Source organism: Oncorhynchus kisutch, linkage group LG13, assembly GCF_002021735.2.
Source record: "Oncorhynchus kisutch isolate 150728-3 linkage group LG13, Okis_V2, whole genome shotgun sequence".
Classification (NCBI taxonomy): domain Eukaryota; kingdom Metazoa; phylum Chordata; class Actinopteri; order Salmoniformes; family Salmonidae; genus Oncorhynchus; species Oncorhynchus kisutch.
Genome location: NC_034186.2, coordinates 58842441 through 58866565, shown reverse-complemented (window position 1 = coordinate 58866565; position 24125 = coordinate 58842441). Strand labels below are relative to the sequence as shown.

General features: G+C 42.1%; 1 protein-coding gene across 4 annotated transcripts in view; it reads right to left on the bottom strand.

Moving 5' to 3' along the window:
* The window catches only part of LOC109901740 (thrombospondin type-1 domain-containing protein 7A), a 97660-nt gene that overhangs the window by 8193 nt on the left and 65342 nt on the right, over positions 1–24125 (bottom strand). For all 4 annotated transcript variants that reach the window (XM_031786704.1, XM_031786705.1, XM_031786706.1 and 1 more), the window contains 11 exons: positions 20254–20369; positions 17439–17574; positions 16261–16364; positions 14648–14842; positions 13973–14239; positions 9106–9285; positions 8028–8166; positions 7641–7794; positions 5353–5494; positions 2399–2514; positions 1616–1733 (listed from right to left, as the gene is read on the bottom strand). In XM_031786704.1, coding sequence (XP_031642564.1) covers positions 1616–1733; positions 2399–2514; positions 5353–5494; positions 7641–7794; positions 8028–8166; positions 9106–9285; positions 13973–14239; positions 14648–14842; positions 16261–16364; positions 17439–17574; positions 20254–20369 — 1667 coding nt within the window. The remainder of the gene's footprint in view (positions 1–1615; positions 1734–2398; positions 2515–5352; positions 5495–7640; positions 7795–8027; positions 8167–9105; positions 9286–13972; positions 14240–14647; positions 14843–16260; positions 16365–17438; positions 17575–20253; positions 20370–24125) is intronic.

The following is a 24125-nucleotide window of genomic DNA, read 5'->3' as shown; positions in this document are numbered from 1 at the left end:
GTTACTATATTATTTATAGGTTACTGTATCAGTCATCCCGAACTACTTGACAAAGGCAGCTCTTGAAAAAACCTGCTACACTGTTCTGTTCTCCAGCCATATTGATTACCTCTCCACTTCCAGTCCTCCACTTGAGCAAAATGACTTTTCCTTTCTGTTCTGACAACTACTGCCTTCTTATTATATGACTGGACCATATGAGGTGGTGAAGTCTCTTGTGTGTAATGGATCGGGTGGGCTGCAGTTTGAGTATTTCGTAAGCCTTCTTGATTCTAAAAGGGCTTTGCAATGTGATGTATACAGTAGATATACTAAGAGTGCATCATCTCAGATGAAGTATAGGCATTAAGATATATCTCTCTCACACACACACACACACACACACACACACACACACACACACACACACACACACACACACACACACACACACACACACACACACAGATTGTGATTTGCTGTAACACACTGGTACTTCAAGTACTGCAGACTCAATTTCCACCTCTCATTCATTCCTCTCTTTCCACCGCTCTCGTAGAAATCCATCTCATTGCTTCCACGCCACATGCTCTTTCAAACCCCTTACCCTTTCTCCGTCTCTGTTTTGCAATTGGTCACACATAACAGCTCATTTTCCAACACAGAGCCAGCAATCCTCTCCCTCAACCAAACAACAAAGAACACCTGCTATCCTTATCAGACAGTAAAATACAGCACTCTCTCTCAGACATAATTCTACCTCACATCCTGTTCTAGCCAACAGAACATCCTCTATAGATCAGGTGAGGATCCCCATTGCACCTTTAACCACTATTAAAACACTTATCTCTTGCCTGTGATTTAGCTGCAGGTGCTAGAGGCTATAGGCTGGTTGTTACTTCAAAGGGCGTCCCACAGGGCCGCTAGCAGACAGACATAATAGGACAGAATCAATTGTCTGATGCCGCACAACAAACAAACAACAAAGGACAGAGCAGTCACTTTACAGGGCGACGTATGAGGCAATCTCTCTCAGTTCAATGAGCAGTCTTGTTAATATTTTTTTTTTTTTTTTGGGGGGGGGGTTCTCCCAACCCATTAAGAGTGTGATGTGATGTGTCTCAAACGGGCCGATGTTGCTTTTGTAGGTGCAGACGGAGATCCCTGTGATCGCTGGTCATCTGACAGCATAAAGGAGCTGTTCATTTAACATGGGTTGATAGCACAGCGAATGTAGGGAGATGTGCATTCTATTATGTAAGGCCATTGATTGAACGGAATAGAGTGAGATTGAAGACACTGTATGACGGTGGTAAATGCCGTTTGTCTTGTTTGTAATCTTTGTTTTTCCCCAAAACCATGGCTGCCTGAGATATTCTGGGATTTCAGCTTGAATAGGATATTTGTGGCAAACAAAGCATTCAATTGCAGAACATTCATATGTTCCTTCTCTAACTCATGCACTGCATCTCATATTGAAGCAATATTCATATATCCACCAAGATGAGTCTGGTTTGATGACCCTCTGGAGAAGTTAACCCATTAAGTGTCCTTCACTTCTTCTTCCTGATCATCTCAGACATTCAGCTAGGAGCCGTTGACAGAATAAGGATATAGGAGGAGAATCAGGTCTTACCATCCAGTCCACACGTGTGCGAGCATTCTGACCAGGCCGACCAATCAGACAGCTGGCAGTTGACGGGACACTCCACCACACAGGAAATGTTCATTTGCCACTTCCTCTCCAGGCTCAGCTATGAAAGAGCGGGATCATTATCACTCAGTAACAGTATCAGTCACAACACCTATCATAGTGGGGTTTTGCAACAGACTGTTACAGCCAGCCCAGACCCATTACTTCTTACTTCTGTCTGACCCCTAGGTAAACAGCCTATAATTCCCAGGAGCTGCTGGTTCTGTTCTGGCACAAGATGGACACCCGGCTTGTTTAAACCCTATTATCCCTGATTGAGCCGGACTGAAACTGGGCCATGGGTTCAATAGCAGTGAGGTTAGTTTTTCCACTACAGCCTGCAAGGGACAATTTGAGAGCGTCTGAATGGATTATGAACAAACTGAGTTGAATCTGATGGGGCTACAGCAATCCTCCTGTGTAAACACTTCTAAATGTTTTATGGAGATGCTGTATATGCCTGTCATTTTATTTGCCTAGAATCACTTGTGGCTGATACTGATCCAAAGAGATAATACATGATGTTACTGCTGCTCTGCTGAGCTAAATTAGTAATACTCCAAGGACACACAACTTCAAAATATTGACAGTACAGATGGTTCAGTTACTCTGGAAACGGTCCAATTTCAATATCACTAGTATTGACTCAGTATTGGCTTTCATCATAGTGGACCTGAATTAGGGCAAGGATTGTAATCAGGAGTTGGGCTTTTAAGAGGGTCTCACCTCCTTACAGAACTTGAGGTCGACAGACTTGCCGTCGCTGCGTACACAATCCAGCATTCGCGTCTTGATGCCATTCCCACACACAGCATTGGCACTTAGCTGACATGTGCTCCAGTCTGAGGGGAAAAGGCAGACCAGTATGAAAATCACACTCAAATTCAAGACAAACTCACAAACATACACTGAGTATAATAAACATTAGGAACACCTTCCGAATATTGAGTTGCACTCCTTTTTGCCCTCAGAACAGCCTCAATTTGTCGGGGCACAGACTCTACAAGGTGTAGAAAACATTCCACAGGGATGCTGGCCCACGTTGATTCCAATGCTTCCCACAGTTGTGTCAAGTTGGCTGGATGTCCTTTGGGTGTAAACCATTCTTGATACAAATCGGTGTGCCTGGCATCTACTACCATACCCCGTTCAAAGGCACACATTTTTTTGTCTTGCCCATTCACCCTCTGAATGGCACACGTACACAATCCACGTCTCAATTGTCTCAAGGCTTGATTATCCTTCTTTAACTTGTCTCCTCCCCTTCATCTACATTGATTGAAGTGGATTTAACAAGTGGCATCAATAAAGAGTCATAGCTTTCACCTGAATTCCCCTGGTCAGTCTATGTCATGGAAAGAACAGGTGTTCTAAAATGTTTTCTATACTCAGTGTACTGTAGGGCCCGAACATGATTTATATATACACTAGATGGCTAATAGGTAGCGCTGATTTGAAGCCACCACACCACCATTTTACTACCCTACCCACTGTTGTAAAAATAAGCTATAGAAATGCATTTCAATTAATTTCTACATTTGTTTTTACCAAATTGATTCTATTACAGACATACTTTGAAATTATTATTATGTGAGCTAAACATACAAATAATAATAAAATAAATATGTAAAAACATTTTCCTTAAAGTATAATTTTTTGATAGTAAAGTGTTTCTGTGCCAACTACAATATTTAAATACTTAAATCCATGTTATTTCATCCTTGAAACATTTAATAGAAATACTGTAAAGAGTTCCCTTATATTCATACGGAGGACTCGTTCTTCTGTGGAGTACCAATATGTCCGACCGGTACCTTCAAAGCCTTTCATTTGGCCAATAAACAACATCCGTGATCTAGTGTTTATATACATCATTGCCCCAGACCAGACTTGAGATACACGTGCAAAGCTTCAATCATTGGGCAAAGGGTACATTGGATGTCAAAGCCTGTTTAAGGCAGTGCCAACGTCAAGCCTGCCTGCCATTCTGTACCTCTGGAACTCTGAACTGGTTTTGACTTTTTGCCTGTCCACGACCATTCTCTTGCCTACCCCTTTTGGATTGTTAATAAACATCTTGGACTCTAACCTTCTGCCTCCTGTGTTTGCATCTGGGTCTCGCCTTGTGCCCTTATACCGCCAGATCAGAGGCAGTGAAAATGACCAGGGACGTTGTCTTGATAGGTGTGTGAATTGGACCATTATCCTGTCCTGCTAAGCATTCCAAATGTAAGGAGTAACTTTGGTTGTCAGGGAAAATATATGGAGTAAAAAGTACATCATTTTCTTTAGGAATATAGTGAAGTAAAAGTCATCAAAAACATAAATAGTAAAGTACAGATACTCAAACTTTACACCACTGTTCAAGAGAGACATCAAGTTGTGTTGTGCCCCTTTCACATCTCACATAACTAATTTTACAGACACCACCTTGACTTTGCAGTTCAACCTGTTTAATACAGACCCAAAATAAACGAGCCTCTGAAGTGAAGCATATCATTTGAATCCAGAGAAGTTGGAGTCCCAGAGCCCCCAGTCAAATAACCATGTGGCTCTAGTTAAAGCCAGGAAGCCTGTCTACCGCTGAGGGGCCTGGGGATCACTCAAACGCCTGCAACACTCTGACAAAGATGAGTGGCTGTTTTTAAGCGGCTGTTTTGAGAGCTCAACTCCTGCTGCAAAGCTTTGTGGCACTCGGGGGAGTCGAAGAGGGAGATTGTGGAGAGAGAGAGACAGAACGATTCAGACAAGCAGAGGCAAGATGGTTCCTGGCAACATGAAATAGAGCATTTCCAGTAATGATCTCCACTGGTATTTTATTTACATAGTTACTGTGTGGCCCTGAAAGGCCTGGGTGCCGCTGGGAGAGGAGCGCTACAGATTAGCAGTGAAGTGAGCAACAGACAGAGAGAGGAGAGGGAGAGAGAGCTACAATATTGAAGATAACACTACAAATCTCTGGAATCACAGAGGAGCCACCAAAAAAAGACTGTGCAGTTTAATTGGGGCAAGTAGTTTTGGAGTAGCACTAGATAGAGTGTGCAATTGGAGTAGCACTAGATAGAGTGTGCAATTGGAGTAGCACTAGATAGAGTGTGCAATTGGAGTAGCTGCACCAAGAGTGTGCAATATTAATACACTACCTTATAGTGTGTATATACATTTTTTTTTAAACTGCAATGGTTGGGTAAAGTTATTTCAGTATGAGTAAAACTAGAACACTTCTAGGCCCAGTGCAGTCAAAAACATGATTCCCCTGTGTTTTATATATATTTCCACCATATGAGGTTGGAATAATACTAGGAAATTGTGAAAATGATGATAATGCCTCTTTAGTGTAAGAGCTGTTTGAAAAGACCACCTGACATTTCTGCTTGTTTTGGTGGGATGGAGTCACCAGGTGGTTAATAAGTTAATATACCAAGAAATTGTTCATGCTAAGAAGCTAGTTTTATTTCTTTTTGAGCATTTTGATTGTAAACAGTCACATTAAGGTACTTAATTGTTACCCAGAAATGATTTGATATTGAGGTATAAACGGCTGCATTGGGGCCTTTAAGTAACAGTGTAAGTAGATAGCCACTGATGAGGGAAAGCAGCTACTTATAGACAAACTAAATGGAAGATGTCACAGTGAGATGTTCTGCGATTCTTTTGTTTTTTTAAAGTTTTTTTTTTACCTGTGATGTTGTAGAAATAGTGAAAGCAGTTCAGGTTCAGACTACATGGCTCCTTCTCTGTGGTGTCCGGACATTGTCTCCCTTCTCCAGGTGACCGGATGGCGTAGGCTGTCCGTTTCCTGCTGTTGTTGTAACTGCATGGCTGAAAGGTAGGCACACTTTCACGTCAACATGGAGGGATTGAGCAAAAAGGAGGGAGGGTTGTGCATTTTTCTTATAGCTTAAATGATATGCAAGTCCATATTGCAGCAAGTGATAAGAATTCTACGTAGTCTGATCCCTGAGCTGGAACTTAAGCCCCTTTTCAATGGAGAGCCCTTGCCACCGTGATGTCCATATTTATTGAACATAAAAGTCGATTCAACTGTGTGAATTTGCGGGCTTCTGGATTATTTCCCAGTTCTTTCTCCATATTTAATTGTCCTAAATAAAAGTGGATTAAAATTCCATGTTCTGATGTCATGCCATTCCCAATTCCCAGGGCTGCCAACTTTTCCATATCCTCTCTACTGGCATTCCTGGAATATGTCATGCTCAGGAATTGTGTGGAAAAACGTTGAGGATGCTTCTCAAATAGATTTTCCATCCTAACATTCCTTCCATTCCATGTACACAGTGTGAGAGTGGGAAAAACACTGCCTCTGGAATACCTCCATCGCTCTAATGTTTTATTCCTCATAAATAAAACATGGAACAAGTCCCACTGGTACCAACACGACTCCATGTTGAGATTGGAATTGTGGGAAGTCAGCATGTCAAGCACTTAAAGAGAATGGGGTGTGATTAACAATGGCTGGTGCCCTTTCAGGAAAACAGCAGGTGACGTCAAAATAGTTCAATCGCTCTTTTTACAACCAATGAAATGTGTCAGAGGGGGAGGAGTGGACAAAGGCAGTATCCCCTGTTACTGCGGTTAACTAGTGGACTACTGGATGCCTCACAAGTCCTCAACTGGCCGCTTCATTAAATAGTACTAGCAAAACACCAGTCTCAACGTCAACAGTGAAGAGGCAATTATGGGATGCTGGCCTTCTTAGGCCCTAAAGCAAAGATATGCATATTCTTGGTACCATTTCAAAGGAAACACTTTTACGTTTGTGGAAATGTGAAAGGAATGTAGGAGAATATAACACAATAGACCTGGTAAAAGATAATACAAATAAAAAAAACGTATTTTGTATTTTTTTGTACCATCATCTTAGAAATGCAAGAGAAAAGCCATAATGTATTATTCCAGCCCAGGTGCAATTTAGACATTGGCCACTAGATGGCATCAGTGTTTGTGCAAATCCAATGATCCAATGAACCATTGTATTACTGTTCCAAATTTTGTATCAAGACTGCCTAAATGTGCCTAATTTGTTTATTAATAACTTTTCATGTTCAAAATTGTGCACTCTCCTCAAACAATAGTTTGGTATTCTTTCACTGTAATAGCTACTGTAAATTGGACAGTGCAGTTAGATTAACAAGAATTTAAGCTTTCTGCCAATATCAGATATGTCTATGTCCTTTTCTTGTTACTTACAACCTCATGCTAATTGCATTAGCCTATGTTAGCTCAACCGAAGAAGTTTTAATCACAACAACAGTTTTCAGCTGTGCTAACATAATTGTAAAATAGTTTTCTAATGATCAATTAGCCTTTTAAAATGATAAACTTGGATTAGCTAACACAACGTGCCATTGGAACACAGAAGTGATGGTTGCTGATAATGGGCCTCTGTTCGCCTATGTAGATATTCCATAAAGAATCTGTTGTTTCCAGCTACAATAGTCATTTACAACATTAACAATGTCTACACTGTATTTCTGATCAATTTGATGTTATTTTAATGGACAAAAACATTTGGTTTAATTTGAAAAAACAAGGACGTTTCTAAGTGGCCCCAAACTTTTGAACGGTAGTGTATTTCTTTTTTATTCTTTTTCTGCTTCCGGGGTGGAAGAAATATTATACTGTGAAAGATTCACAATCCATTTATACTAAGACAAACAAACTCCTTATGTTAGGTTCCAGTCTCTTTCAAAAAGTGAGAAATGGGTACCACAGTTTAAATCCCAGGACTTCCATATCATAGAATCAGTGGGTGAATTTTAAAAAACTATCCTACAGATCCAAGGTCAGTTCCTACCACAGAAGTGTACTAGTGGTTCTTAGCAGGCTGCAGCGACTCCAGAGAGGCCAACAATTTTGTACATATACAGGATACCTCTTACCACAGCCATCACATACACATCATACATACATGAATAAAGATGACTGGTCTCAGACCAGTTATTCTTACCAGGCTGCAGCGGTTCCAACTGCTCCAGTCAGAGAGGACACAGTCCTCGGGGCAGGGCAGCCGGCTTCCCCGCGTCCCCAAGGGCATGTCCTCCGGGTCACACAGGTAGTCCTCCACAGACTCAGATGGACCGTCAATAGTGTTCAGCATACACCTACAGGATTGGCCCAGAGATGTGTTCATATGACCTTACATAGTCAAAACATTTTCCATTAAAATCAGCTGTCAATCAAATGCAATTATATACAGCATATTTAAATGCATATGTTGAGGACCATGGATTTGTACTGTGTGTGACACGACGGTCTTCCTATGAGGGAGTAGAACATTGCTTGGGATGGTTTTATTTAGTGTAAAGTAGTGTGATATAGTGAAATGGTATAGTACCTGACTTTGCGGGTCTGGACTCCCTCTCCACAGTTCTCCTTCAGGTCCAAGTTGCTGACCTTCCATACACTCCAGGGTTCAGCCACCCACACATACTGACTACAGTCACTAATACATGGCACAACCTCATACACCTGGGGGAAGGCACCAGGCAAGGGATTTGACATGAATATGTCTATGGTTATTACCTCCGTTATCATTGAGTTTGGGTGACAAGAATAGCGTCAATGATATTACTGTGTTGAGATGATTAAGAAATTACCAGAGGTGTTTTGTTAGTGCTTAGGTCTATCCTTTTTGATCCTACCTCGCTACATCAATGAATGTTCTGTACAGTATTATGCAGAAAAATAGATATTCTGTATGTGGGACATTGTTGACAATATGAATTCATAATACTGAAAAGGGTCTTACCTGGGCCTATTGTGTTCATCCGTATCCAGTGTGCATTGTGGAATGAAAGTGGCATAGATTTAGTATAATTGGTATAAATGCAAATATTTGGTAGAATTTTGGTATAAATGCAAATATTGAACTGCTACGATCAAACATTTGATTAATGTGACATTGGAAATAAAAGCTTCCTTCTGTGAAGTCCCCTTAAGAGAATTCAAACACTGAGAAACAGATCAACATGGCTTGAATTTAATCCACTTCTCTGAATCTATTTCTATTCATATTGAAGGTAAAATATTTCACTTCTCAAATGAGGAACCAGCCAGCTCACAGACGCATTAGTGTGGATAGATCCATTTATGGCATCCATTCCTCTGGCTCTCTATTCTACCCAGCAAAAGCAATTTGGCAATCTAGAGAGAAAGTAACGGAGAGTAATGCAAACTGAATATTTTCATGAATATTTAATTTGTTTCTCTCTCTCCTATGTGTTTGTAATAATGTGTTTCTAACATAAAAACGTTTTTATTTATCACAAACAGTGCTTGAAAAAAACAATATTTACATTAGGAAAAAATGTCATCCATATTAGGAAGTCCCTCAGCTGTCAGACAAAATTCTTACAAGTAAACATGAACTCATTTCTACATTAGACAGTCTTGTGAGTGTTTCTCGTGCTGTACCTGGTTGATGTGGTCCAGTTTGGGGCAGGGTCGCCCTCCGTTGTAGGGTTTCTCCCGGAGCCACTTGGAACGCACTTTGACCCCGCTACCACATGACTTGCTGCAGCGGGACCAGTTGGACCACTCGCTGAGCTTACAGTCTGACGGACAGGGGATGATGCATGCCTCCTCAATGTAGCCTGCATGGAGGAGAGAGAGAGAGTGGTGTGAGAAGGGCCAGGAAAAGACAGGGGCCCATAGAGGCCATCAGGAGCCCTTCCTTTCCAAGGTATGGGGTCTATATAGCATCTATTTTGGTCGGATTGCGATAAGGTTATGACATGGCATAAAACTTAATGGCATGTTCATTACATTTTCACGGAGGAATTAGAAGTACTGAGCAAAAAAATAAAGTGTTACCCATTATGTTTTTGTTTTCTATAATAAACAATAATATAATAATGAACTTGTGTGTCTTGGAAATATTGAAAGTGCAACTTGGAGAAAATCCAAGGTGTTCCGTTATCACGTGACCAGAAAACCGATACTAACACCAACAACAGGAGCAAATAATGACTCAACTGTTGATTCACAGAGACTGTCGCTTCTGTGCTAAAACAATAGAGCTTACACTCCAGGGTCTCATATGCAGCTGTTATATAAAGTCGGGAAATACACTTGAGCAGTGGTTTGGGTCGACTGTAAGCTTTTTCATGTAATCTATGTTTCCTCAAGTGGCTGACAGGGTCATGACATGGTAACTGGGTCTGGCTGGCTTAAGCATCTTACTCTGCTTATTACTCCTGTTTATCTGGATCCCTACATCCCCAAGCCCTGATATCCTGTGTCTGTCTCGACAAAACACACAGAGGTCGCAGGCTAATTCACTGGAAGAGGTTATCCATGTGAACCACTGGTTACATTTCAGTGGAGAACAACACGTTCCTTCTCAATGTTTTCACGAGACAGTTGTTAATGAACTGGAATGTACAGTTTTTCCGTATACGTGTGAGGGCTGGGTCTGAACTGAAGCTTCAGGGTTGAAGGCCTGAGGCTGTACTATTGTGTAACAGCATTTCCCTGTGGCCCCCATCCAGATTTATTTGGAAAACATCTAAATCAACGAAGTGAACACGCAAGGAGACACAATGAAGTGTTTGTGCATGAAATTCACTTTTTTGACAACATTCTGTCTTCCCGAAGACTCTCTAGGTGCTGGATGTGTGATTGATTGGAAGCCCTGGCTACTAAACTGCTACCATTGTCAGCAGTATTTAACCTTGGAATCCTGTTCAAACATAGGAGTGATGGGACAGACCACGTGACAGGAAGACAGGAAAACCACGTGACAGGAAGACAGGAAGACCACGTGGCAGGGAAAGAAGCCTCTCCGATCCCAACAAGGGTGACCCTAGTGGCACAGTGACACGTCTTACTGTCATGTGACATCCCATACACCAGTGGAGGCTGGTGGGAGGAGCTATAGGACAGGCTCATTGTAATGGCTGGAATGGATGAATGGAACGCTATCAAACACATCAAATCCATACGGAAACCACATGTTTGAGTCCAGTCCATTTATTCCATTTCACAATGTAATTGGGACAATCTTTTAATGTTGCATACCTTTCAGTTGTCTCATTAAACGCTTTCAATATTTCTATGTGAATTTCTCTCCTTTATAGTTGGTTAGAGCTATTGACATTAAAAAATATTGTAACATACACACTGTGTGATCTAGTGATGGTCCCTAACTAGCCCCTTACGGATAACGAATGTCAAACCAAATTGACCATGGGCATTACGATGGGTCACGAGCAGCTACACGTTCCTGAGTTGATGATTACTTGGGTGCTGCCAGCTGTGGGCAGGATTGAAATAAACCCAACCCAAGGAAAACGTATACGCTACCCTTCATTCCGTGACGTACCATTGTTTTCCTAATTATCTCTCAAATCTCAGTTTGGACGTGACTGACTTTATGAGCAAAATTATCCTACTTACACACATTTTGACACTAGAACAAATGTTTCTGACAACTATCGATGCCACATAGGCTATTTTCTACCAGAGAAGTTGTTTATGGCCTTCAATTTCTCTTTAAGCCAGCCCAATTAACTGAAATCATCCCTTATGCCATGTAGTTCATGGACCCTCGCAAATGTGTTCATCCCCTATACATCTACATTTATCCCCCTGCTACAGTTCTGTTCCTACAGTGCCAATTCCAATCAGTGGAATTAGAACCAGAGTTAAACATACAGAGAATGTCTATAAATGTCTGATTGCTACTACAGCTACAGTGTAAAGACAGTTTCAAACCAAAACACATTTTCATGTATAGTTGTCCGCTGTGTGTATGCAGGGGTGTGGTGGAATGGGAGGATATGAAGTGGGAGAAACACTGCATATTGTATCACATTTCTTGAGGGATCCATAGAATGGATGTGTTTCTGTTTAATCAGAACTTTTCTGTTCCACAGCACAGCTAAGATTTAGCACAACCCATTGCGTTCACCAGATTTTTTTCGCTGCATCATTTCAGCAGTTTGGAAGTGCCCCAATCATCTTTTAATACCATGACAGCCCCTCCTCCTCCCACTACATTAGCTAACCCTAATCCTCAACAGCACTCTCCTGCTCATGTAGAGAAGTTCCCTAGCCCTTACAAATATGTCGGCCCCCAATCGCCTCCAACTAAACCACATCACCACCACAACAACAATGCTAGAGGTTACTGGTCCTTACCAACATGTCAGCCTTACTACAAGCCTTCACCTGTAGCGCAGATTCCCACAGTGACCTCACTCCCTCTTAACTACCCAATTCCTGTCAAGCCAAGGCCAAGCCTCTCAGAGCCATCCCCCATAGTATATAATCATAGAAAAGGGCATGGCTGAGTTACAAAGTACAGAATCCATACTTGGAACGCTGTCAAGGTGAGGTGTGAGGTCTAAGGAGGAGGAAGGTTCCTAATATGGATTCTGTACACATGGTCACTAGTCAGTATCCCAACCAACACCTCTTAACCCACCATGGAGACTTGAACAATTCACATGTGAAACGTTAACCCAAAAAGAATGGGGAAAACTCCATAGACTCCAACAAATCAGCAGTAGATGATCTTGTTTCGTTAAAGCATCACCGCTTGAGTCCAAGACTTTTAAACAGGTGAACCATAAAAGGACTTTGTATGTCGTCGCGGTGAGCAACACAGCCTTTTAGCGCTAGTCCTCGCCTCTATTGATATCTGGTGAGAATAGAGATAACTACATTCAATGATCTCTATCACAGCCTGGGGAAATATGTCACCCTACACACAGTGATGGAGAGGACAGTGTTTCCTCTTATCTTAATAGTAACCCTGATGATGGGAGGAAGACAGAGGGAGAGAGAGAGGGAGAGAGAGCAAGAGATATAGAGAGAGAAAAAGAGAAATGGAGATGACCACTGTGACTGACCCAAACTTAAGGAAAGATTTGACTATGTACAGACTCAGTGAGCATAGCCTTGCTATTGAGAGGCCGCCGTGGGCAGACCTGGCTCTCCAGAGAAGACAGGCTATGTGCACACTGCCCACAAAATTAGGTGGAAACTGAGCTCTACTTCCTAACCTCCTGCCAAATGTATGACCATATTAGAGACACATATTTCCCTCAGATTACACAGATCTACAAAGAATTCGAAAACAAACCCGATTTTGATAAACTCCCATATCTACTTGATGAAATACCACAGTGTGCCATCACAGCAGCAAGATTTGTGACCTGTTGCCACGAGAAAAGGTCAACCAGTGAAGAACAAACACCACTGTAAATACAACCCATATTTATGCTTTAACCATTTGTACATCACTAAAACACTGTATATATACATAATATGACATTTGCAATGTCTTTATTCTTTTGGAACTTCTGTGAGTGTAATGTTTAATGTTCATTTGTTTATTTCACTTTTGTATATTATCTACTTCACTAGCTTTGGCAATGTTAACATATGTTTCTCCTGTAATGAGACACTACGTGCAATCTCAGTTACAAAAACACATTATTCTAGAACACTATCAATAATTCCTTCCATAATAATATACAGTATATCTTGTCCCACAAACACACACACATTTTCTTTCCTAATACGCCCCAAAGTTGTGCTCCAGTCATACCCACTCCCAGGCTCTTACTAACGTGCAACTGAATCTCTGAGTCATAGCTTGGGCTCTGTTCAGAAACGCATGACACTGATGTGTTCACTTCTCCATCTCGCTCTGTGCTGCTGCTTATATCAGTGCATGTCTTCAAAATTCAACTATTCTAAAAGCCATTTGTCTGCATGTGTCAAATTAGAGATGGTATCGAGTGTTCCTTTGCGCTTCATGTTTTAAGAACATGGAGATAAGAGCGAATCAGATATGAAAAGTTCAGACAGGAATGTTAGAGATACGAAATCATGTCAAATTCAGTTTTAAAAATAGTAATATTCATGAGAGTTCGAACTTTGAAAGTGGTGAAACAACTCCAATTCCAATACAGATATCGCAACGTTTTGTGCAAGCAGTGCTTACTGAGTAACTGAAATCATCACTGGAGAGAAACCTCACAACCCAGTCGACCCACATCCCCGCCCTTGGCATCAAACCAAGCACTGTAGCTGTGATTTGGGGCAGATTTGGTGCTGGCAGTCATTATCAGAGATCAGGGGTCATGGTTAATGGAGCAACGCATGATGCCATTAGGTTGCACTCTCTCTGTGTGTGTATTAGTGTGTGAGTATTAGTGTGTGTGTATTAGTGTGTGAGGGACTCAGGGGGGATTACAGCTAGTCAACTTCCCCCTGGGGGGTACACACACACACACACAAACACACACACACCCAACAACTCCACCCCACCGTGGCTGTTGCATCGTGAGGTTTCCACCAGTCTGTTGTCCTGGTCGTAACACACCATGGCCTGGTAGCGGTAGCCCTGGCCACACTCCTTGATGTTCCCCTGGACCTTCATGCCCAGGAGGCTCTCTACCCGGTCTCCCCCGGCCAGGATGCAGTCGGACCAGTTGCCCACGGGCTGGGCATTGTACTTGTCACACGGGCAGTACTGGGTCTCGCTCAGAGGGTACATCTGGGTGTTCTTACACTTGTCCTTCTTCTTGCTTCTCCCTGGGGTGGAGAGAGGATAGGGGTTAGTAGGTAGGACGTTTGTGTTTGTGTGTGTCTGCCTGCCTTCCTGTCTGTCATGTGCAATTTTAAAGCTGAACTCCATCCTGTCACTAGGCATTAATATCATAATAATATTAGCATCATTATGTTCTCATTGAGTAACATGTAAATATTCCACATCCAGATTAATTGGACCAGACCTCGTTAAAATTCTCAGGCTGCTCCCCAGAACAAGAGACTTGATCTAATAGTTGCTAATAGCATCTATGCTGCACTCGAGCAGGCTACATGCTACTTACCCTTCTCGCAAGGTCATAGCGTAAACTGAATTAGTCATGCTGCTTATGAGCTATAGAACTTCCTTAATGAACTGCCACTGTGCAGTCCATTCCTCAGTCTTTTCCTCACCTACAAGTAACCTCTTCCTGGTTCGGACCCCCACACAGTCAGCTGTGCAGGACGAGAACTTGGACCAGTTGGTGAGCTGGCAATCGTCCTGGCATGGGAGCTGGCACCGCTGAGTGATGGGGGGCATGGTGTTGGCAAACTTCAGACACTCTCCAATGTCTGCCTGCACTCCGTCCAGCTGGCGACAGGACACGGCTGTGGGGGGAAATCAAAGGCACAGTGTCCCTTACAGGGTTGGTGGCCATTTTGTCTGGGTCACAGAGATTTAGCAGGAATGGAGACATTGATTGGTTTGGTGGGTTGCAGAAAAGGTGTACTATGTAATACAGGGTGGTTGTCAGTTGAACACAGCCTCAGGCAGACAGTTTTTTTATACTGACAGTAACAACTCCGAAGGAAGAATTATGGTAAAATATAAATGACGATCAATACAGGTTCAATGTTAATATGTCAAATATGTTGTGTTTTGATTAAAAGGACATTACTGGAGATATTGCAATACGTGCTTTTCGTTATGCTGTAGACACTCAAGATAAGACTATTTTTCTACCCCAAAGTAACCTACAAGCAGAGTTCTGCTCAAACTCCCTCGGGCCTCTGTTGACTCTATACGTTTGGATTGCTGTAGCCTGTTGATATGTGTGGGGTTGTTTGTGGTGGCATGTGTGTTGACAGTGAGTGTGACTGGCGGTCAGGAGTGTTCCAGGTCCCTCCAGGTACACAGCAGTGAGACGCTGTGATAAGCTGTGAGACGCCCCAGGGGTAAAGAGACACTGTGTCTCAGCATGTCTCAGAGAATGACAAACAGTGACCTGGATTCTTTAGAGCCCAGGGATGTTAACGTCTACTATCACAGGTTATGAGAGTCAGCCCAACGCTACAGGAGGATTGTGGATGTCAGATCGTTTGTGTGAAGAAAAGGAAATTGTAATGTGTCTCTTTCCATTTATGCATATTAGCACTTCACAAGTGGCCATTTACAACATTGCCACTGATAATAGTTCTATTTGAAGCTATACAACAATGGAATTATTACGTGACCTGAAAAACAAACACTTTTACAATACTTTGTAGTACAGCTTCTTTTATCTACGGAAGGCGAGCCATTCCTGTACGCAACTAAAAAGTATGCTTCAATATGCTGTCATATGGTGTTTGCTTACAATTGAAACATATTTACAGGTTGTAGTTAGCCAGGGGAGGAATGTAGCAGCTCTCCCAAATGGAGCTGTGATTACAGCTGCATGAAAAGAGCCTAAGGTACCTGGGTACTGAGAAACACAAACTGTCTCAAGCAAGGTGGATGCCTAGTCATGAACACATTGACATCCTAAATTCACTGAGGGATGACAAAATGGTGTCCTCAGTGCTGGGGGGGGGGGTGTCAACCCCAGTTCACGTCTTCGTCTAAAAGGGGGGATTTGACAAGTGGTTCAAGAAGCACAATTTGCCTCTCCTAACCTTGCCAAATCCATCTGTTTTCTCCTGGCTGAGATTCAGAGGCCACAAAGAATGTCAATTTCATTGTGGATGTTTAAATTGGATAGAAGAGAAAGTAATAGAAGGGGAGTTGTGAAGAGAAAAAAAGAGACGGTTAAAGGATGTCATTTCACCTCTTGTTTGAAGACCTGGTCCACATGTCTCCTGAGCCCCTGGGCTGTCCTCCCTGATGTTCCATGGCACCAATTGACACCTTCTCCATTTGTGTGACTTCCACCTGCAACAGAGGAAGTATTGTGATGATGATGATGATGATGATGATGATGATGATGATGATGATGATTGTGATAATGATAGTGATGTTGGACGTGATTATGATCATCAAGTCAATGTCAACATAATCATTCAAATCATCATATTCAACATTAACATTATCAGCAGACAGTAGAGGTAATTAGTGTATAATACCAATACACTTAAGAGTTGCTAACAATAGTAGCAATAGTATCACCATTGATGTAATCATATCCATGTACAGTGATTTCCAAAGGTATTCATACCCCTTGACTTATTCCACATGTGTTACATCCTGAATTCAGAATAGAGTAAATCCATTTTTTTCTCACACATCTGCACACAATACCCCATAATGACAAAGTGAAAACATATTTGTAGATAGTTTTGTACATTTATTGAAAATGAAATGACAGAAATATCGCATTGACATAAGTATTCACACCCCCAATACATGTCCGAATCACCTTAGGAAGCGATTACAGCTGTGAGTTTTTCTGGGTAAGTCTCTAAGAGCTTTGGACACCTGGATTGTACAATATTTGCACATTATTATTTTTTTAAATATCCAAGCTCTGTCAAGTTGGTTGTTGATCATTGCTAGACAACAATTTTCAAGTCTTGCCATAGATTTTCTAGCCGATTTAAGTCAAAACTGTAACTTGGCCACTAAGGAAAATTCCATGTTGTTTTGGTAAGCAACCAGTGTATATTTGACCTTGTGTTTTAGGTTAATGTCTTCTTGCTGGGTCCATGCAACTTATTATGTGACTTGTTAAGTACGTTTTTACTCATGAACTTATTTTTGGCTTGCCATAACAAAGGGGTTGAATACTTATTGACTCAAGACATTTTAGCTTTTCATTTTTTATTCATTTGTAAAAATGTCTAAAAACACAATTCCACGTTGACATTTTGGGGTGTAGATCAGTGACGCACAGTCTAAATACAATCCATTTTAAGGCTGTAAAGCAACAAAATATGGGAAAAGTCAAGGGGTATGAATAGGTACTGAAAGCACTGTATAACTGTCAATACTCTTGTTACTGTGCTGTACCTGTAACCAGGGCAGACTTTAGGAGCTTCGCAGTCCTTCTCCTCCTCCAGCACCTCAGGACAGTCTTGGCCCCCGTTGGCTGGCAGCTGGAGGATGACGCGGTTTCTTGACTGCTTCGTCTTCTGAATGTTACCAGCTGACAAAGCAAACGGAGCACATGGAGCATTACTTTAATTCTAGATGATAATTCGATTTTCAAACACCGGAAATGTGTCACAGTCCCCAAACCTGTCTGGCTCAGTGTTGGACTGTCTGCCACAGTGTACGCCTCTCTCACTCAGGGAGAGTGAAGAAGAGCTAGGTCACAAGGTTATGCGACCCTCCCCCTCACTGGGGCGCTAGATAGAACTTTGTGGACTAACGCAGATCTATGAAAAAAAAAAATATCTGTTCTTTCACAGAGAACAGGCTTCATTTGGGAAGCCCATTTGATTGTGAGATAAATTTCAAAATTCTTACCTTTTCTAAGATCTCTGCCAAGCAGGGAGGAAAAATCTACCCAGGACCTACTTCACATGCAACAACACATGCACGAGGGGGAACTCCTCATAAACACTACCCTGTCACCGGCAGTTTTCTAAATACATTAGGACATCATCCTTTTACTATATTGTCAGAAGCATCATCAGACCTTGGTAGTAGCCTATTTCATATCTCTCTTTCGATGCATTTCTCTGGAAACCAAGCCTGAGAAACATGGAAAAATGTCTAATTCTGATGTGAGACTGTGAGAGCGGGTAGCATTTATGAGCTCGAGAAATGTAGCAAACTTTCCCCCACCTTTTAGATAAGAAAATATCCGTCTACCATTCTGCCATGTCAACCATCCATCCAAATCAAATAATTCCATGTGTCCGTCTTTGTCTTTCTGAACGTTCACTCACGTAGCCTATTCCATGATATGGGATAATCCAAAGAGCAACACAGCAGCTGTTGATTGCCAGTCATCATCATTCATCACGTAGCCTTTGCTATATATAATCAACACACCATTTTCAAAGACTATGGTATTTGATGCAAACATACAAAAATACTTTTGCATTTGATTCAATCACATCACATTGTCTTGTTCGCTCAAGGAAGGCAATTTGGCCCTGGCTTGCAAACGAAATATTCAATTTCGCTGTCATTACAGAACGTAGATTATTTTCGTAGATCTGCGTTAGTCCACAAAAGTTCTATCTAGCGCCCCAGTGAGGGGGAGGGTCGCATAACCTTGTGACCTAGCTCTAGCTCTACTTCACGCTCCCTGATTGAGAGAGGCGTACACTGTGGCAGACAGTCCAACAGTGAGCCAGACAGGTTTAGGTACTTTGACAAATTTCAGAAATTTGCCGTTGTTCCCCTTTAAATTACTTTGAGACATTCCATGTCAAACTGACATATCCAGGGCAGAGTGGGCGAATGTTGACTGCTTTATGGTTGCAGTAAAATCAACATAGTCGTCAAGTTCAAATCTAATGATGAAGCAACATGAGGAAGACGGATGCTTTCCCCACGATCAGCGGTATTCCCAATAGACACGCCCGTTGAATAAATACAATGAAGAACTATGACGTTCTGCCAGAGCTCTGACTATGGACCGGTGGTCCTCAATCCTGGTCCTGGGGACCCAAATGGGTGCACATTGTTGTTTTTGCCCTAACACTACACACCGGATTCAAATAATCAACTCATAATCAGGCTTGGATGAATTTAATCCGGTGTGTTGTGCTAGGGCAAAAACAAAAATGTGCACCCCTTCGGGTCCCCAGGACCAGGGTTTGAGAGCCACTGATCTAGACTGATTAAGATGTAGTTTTATGGTCCAGGACTGGCAAATCATATTATATGAGTGCATTACAGGCTCTGTGTATCCCTGACCTTTAGTTTCAACCAGTGTGGGTAGGAGGCAGGTCATCCTATACAGCAGGAGAACATCAGCACTACTATCAAAATATACGACTGCGACTGTGTGTGGCGAGGGCCAAAGATTTATGCTCTCATGCCAAATAAAGAGGTCATCGAAATCTGAACGATGATGATTTCATCCCATAAATCAACGTAATGTATTCAACAATGTCCTCCAGCTGTGGCCATGGCTGACTGACAAAGGTGACCTGGTCTGAAGGCGTTTTTATTACAGCGTGAAAACAACAACAACAACATGGCACCCTGTCACTTGTAGCCATAGGCTAGTATGTTTTCTGGGTTGCACTAAATGAGGTCATTTTAAGGTCCTCCTACATGTCAATCTGTCAAATGAAATATCCGTAATGAAACGAGAGGAATACAATTTAAGGAAACTGTAATGAGTTGTTTACATTGCATGCATCACCTAATTGGTGGCAGTTTCCTTATTCGTCACAGTTTTACATGGGTTCATAATATAAATGATCTCCAAATGATGCTTCATGATAACAGCTGACATGCATAATATTCACCCGAGCAGTTGGATAAGCAAGACATTCCTTTTAGGAGAGCATTTTTGGTCCATAGTTCTTAGTTCCCAAGAGACTTACAATGAACAGGTACAGATGTATGATATTAATTTGAGCCAGTTTGCTACAGCAGGAAAATAATCCTGCAGCAACAGAAAATGTGTATTATTATTATGTGAATTATAATTAGTATAATTATTTTTGTAGGGGTTGATATGTTTTTCGTAATGGAAAATGAAGTCTGAAATTTCAGTGGAAATTATACATTTTCGAAGCCTTTTTAAGCATAGCAGGTAAGTTCTCCTGCAACATGGCGATCAAATTAAGATCCTACATCTGTAGGGTTGTATTTGTGTGCATGTCTTTGCACAGTAGCTTGAATTCTTCTTTCATACCTGCATCACAGGTGGGAGAGCACTGGGACCAGTCGCTGAAGGGGGTGATGATGCAGTCCCTCTTACAGGGCATTCGACAGGGTCGCACTGTACCTGGACGAGGACTCTCAGGACATCTACATGGTAAACATACACACACTACTGGTAACACATGCAAACATATAGCTGGTAACACACAAACGCAGGCTTCTCACTTTGGCTGCAGGAATTCAAATTCCTAATCCGATTGGCCAAGAGCCATGGAGCTATCGAAGGACAGTGGTAGATTCTTTGCTTAGAAGATAGTCCTCTCAGAAAGTACGGTAGCCTGCTTAGCTTCCTACTATGTCATTTTTGTTGTTGTTGTAAAACCACTTGGCTTTTTACAGAGATAAATCCAGTGTTTCTGAAGCACAAACTAGGACAACAGAAAGCAACTGTCTGTTAGGAAGTCCTATGTCTTATGTCCATGTCAATTGATACCACTGACAGATGAGGAAAGAGAAGATCATGTTATGTCTTATGTGGGGGCAATGTGAACATTACCTACAGAATACGGCTTTGGCAGCCTTTCTTAATATTCATTCCTCTTCAATGGAGAATCTGCATTTAATTCCTCCAGGCTAGATTCAGTTCACTATAGATAAGACCCTCCATGGGATTCCTATTCGTTTTAAATTGATTCTATTACTGGACGATAATCCGTTAGATCGCTGGGATTGTGGTTGGAGCCGGTCTTCATATTTAACGGACAAAGTGTTATATGTAATCTTCCGCCTATAAGTTATAAGTACCTCTGATCCCCAGTGAATGGCCACTGGATGAAGATAAACGGGGGGAAATTGTCCGTCTACATCAAGTAATCTGATTTTTCGGAACATGGGCTCTCCTGGGGCTTTTTAAGTGATGTTCCGGCTCTATTTCCTCATCCTATTGCTGAGATAGCATAGATAGCCTAGCTAGCGCTGATCATCTGGCTCAGGTTCACACACTGGGAGTAGGAGCAGTCTTCTCCTGGGGTTGCTCCACTCGTTAGCGCCGTGTCGTCAGGGGAGAAATAGGGTGCCTCAGGGTGCCTCACACGCACAATGTGATAGTGCAGCAGGCAGCCATGTGAAGAGAGGAGAGATTTATGTTTAATACCAATAGAGAGGGAGCTAAATCCCTCTTTAGTGAGACAAATCCTCTGGCACGTTCGTACACTGTTTCTACACTCCAAAGCAGCGCTCGGGATGGAGAATAGAGAGCTGCTGCTGCTGCTGCTGCTGCTGCTGCTGATGATGATAAATATGGGTCAGGCTTGGATCAAATCAGTTTCCTATTTCCTCTTTAGGTTTAAAGAGTTTACACGAATTAACTGCAATCAGCAACAGGCGCAAAGGTCATGGGAACCTGTTTAAGGACAAGCTACTTCAGAAGACTTTCAAAAGAGAAGCCTACAGGTAGCAATCATCTAGGGAAAACAATGGAAGATGAGACACGACAACATGACCCAGATTGAGCTTTTGAGCTGAGCATTAAGCACCTCACTACACCTCACAGGACTAATGCTGGATGCCCTCCGGCAGACAGAGGCATCCCTACCGTTCCTTTTCAGTTTTAACGACATTCCAGACGAAACACGGTCAAAATACGAGACACAGCAACATGACCCAGATTGAGTGGTTGACCCGAGCACTTAACTACCTCACATGACTAATGCTTAACTAATGCTTAACTAATGCTTAACTAATGCTTAACTAATGCTTAACTAACGCTCCAGCAGACAGAAACATTCCTACTGTTCCCTGTTACTTTAATTGTATTTTAGGCCAGGTGTAATGATAGGTATTACGCGAATTTGGAGGCTAAAAATGTAATTACATTCTCATTGGGAAGAAAAACAGTCCGTGTTCATTGCCAGAACACAATACCGGCGCCACGGAAAACTTCACCGCTATTGAAGTATGCAGACTTTTCGACTAATTAAAGCATCCTCTGGTTTTCGCCGACTTGTTTTCCCTGCTAGTGTTATCACATCTTAATGATCTTTCAATGTAATGATTTGTAGTGAGGCAAGAAACACAATGTTTACTCTTGAGTCTGTCCCACAGCACATCATTAAGATTAGTCTGCTAGGGTAATGTTTTTTTGTTCTGCTATTTGCTATTATCGCTTCAATGATCTGTTCGGCAAGCGATTCTTCCAGATGAGCATACTGTGAGGTTGAACAGACAGTGAAGAAACGTCGCAACCCACAACATTTTAAGAGACTGCAAAAGCACACACAGGCTGGCACAAAATGATAAGCACTAATTCAATTCATTATTAACAAGTACAACAGCAAATCAAACACATTTTGTTTAATATTCGGGGAGAAAACAGCTCCGGCTTTGCGTACGTTTCTTTGGCCTCTGTCTCGACAGCTTTCAACCATCCGTCACTGTCATCCACAGTGACTAAACACATTTGTTGTTAGGACACATCCATGTACTTGACTATGACTGTCAAACACTATCACAATTATTCATCCCAACTCCTTTTCCGACAGTCCACGTAAGCACCAGTGCAATCACACAAACGCATCGGGCGTCAATCCCCATGCAAATTGTCACAATCAATAAACCAAGATGTTTTAGTTCCAAATCCCACTGCAGTACTCTGTATATAGATGGATAGAAGCGTATGCCTGAGCGAGTGACATATTTGTCTCGGAGAGACTCTCTTCTCTATTGGGCTTTGACAGTGTGTGTGGTGACACTGTGTGAGGTTCACTGCCTCGGGGTGTGTGAAGATAGCTCTGAGCCCTCTGTGAGTGAGCTGGAGCACATCTGCATACACACCAGTGAGGCAGACGTGTGTACTTGGCAGGTAGGTTTGATTAGCGTTCCCCCAGGGCCTCTGCCAGGTTCCTGGGGGAGTGCTAATCAAACTTACCTGCCAAGTAGGATGGTGGGAAGAGAAGACACAGGTGGAAAAATAACAACTAGAGACCATGTCAAGTCACAATGCAGGGCACTGAGTGCAGGCAGGGTGAAACCACCTCGACACTTAAGCTAGATAGCTGGTGGGCTTAGCGGTTCAGTTTCGAGATGAGTCCACACCATCTCTCCCAAGCAAATGGAAAAGATTGGCACCAATTATCGACGCACCCTGACATAAGACCACTTTTCAAGTCTTACAATGACGGACAAATATTGATTTTAGAATTAACTATCCCTTCACAACAAAGGACTTATAGACAAGACACTGAGAGAAGGCACTTTTGGAGCTTTGCCAGCTTTAGCAGTCTTAACCTAATCCACCATGACAGGGGAAAGCCTTTTTAAGAGCAACAGTGGCTTGAAAGAATGCAAAACATGCAGGAAAGTTATTTCATAACAAAGGCAAAATACAGTGGCCTTAAAAGGATATGGACTCCATAGTAAAGCCTATAATAGCCCAGCACCTTGGACTGGGAGGTTTTATCCTGCCAGGTGAAAATGACTTCAGGACCTTGGATAGCAGATCAGTAAACTGTAGACTTACGGTGAAGGTTTCTGGATCTTTAAATACAGCAGGTGAATTAGTTAAATAAACATAACATCCCACCTAGATAAGCCTAGCAGAGCAAATCAGCACCCCATGCAAGAGCACAACTTTAGGCTAACTGTAAAGTAAACTTATCGATGCATTTTGAGGCTGCGGTGTTATGTTCTGCATTGCAAACCATAGACATCCTGCATCTCTCATCTTGTGGTGATTTAATTGCTTTAAAGAATCAAAGCCACTTAATTACTGTCATTATCATCAGTGGGAAATTACACAGGCCTAAATGAACAGGGTTAATTAGCCTGTTTGGGACTGCATATATATTTATTTATCTGGGATTGGCTGTGGAGTAGAGATAGGGCTTGAGAGCTGCTCTTCCTACT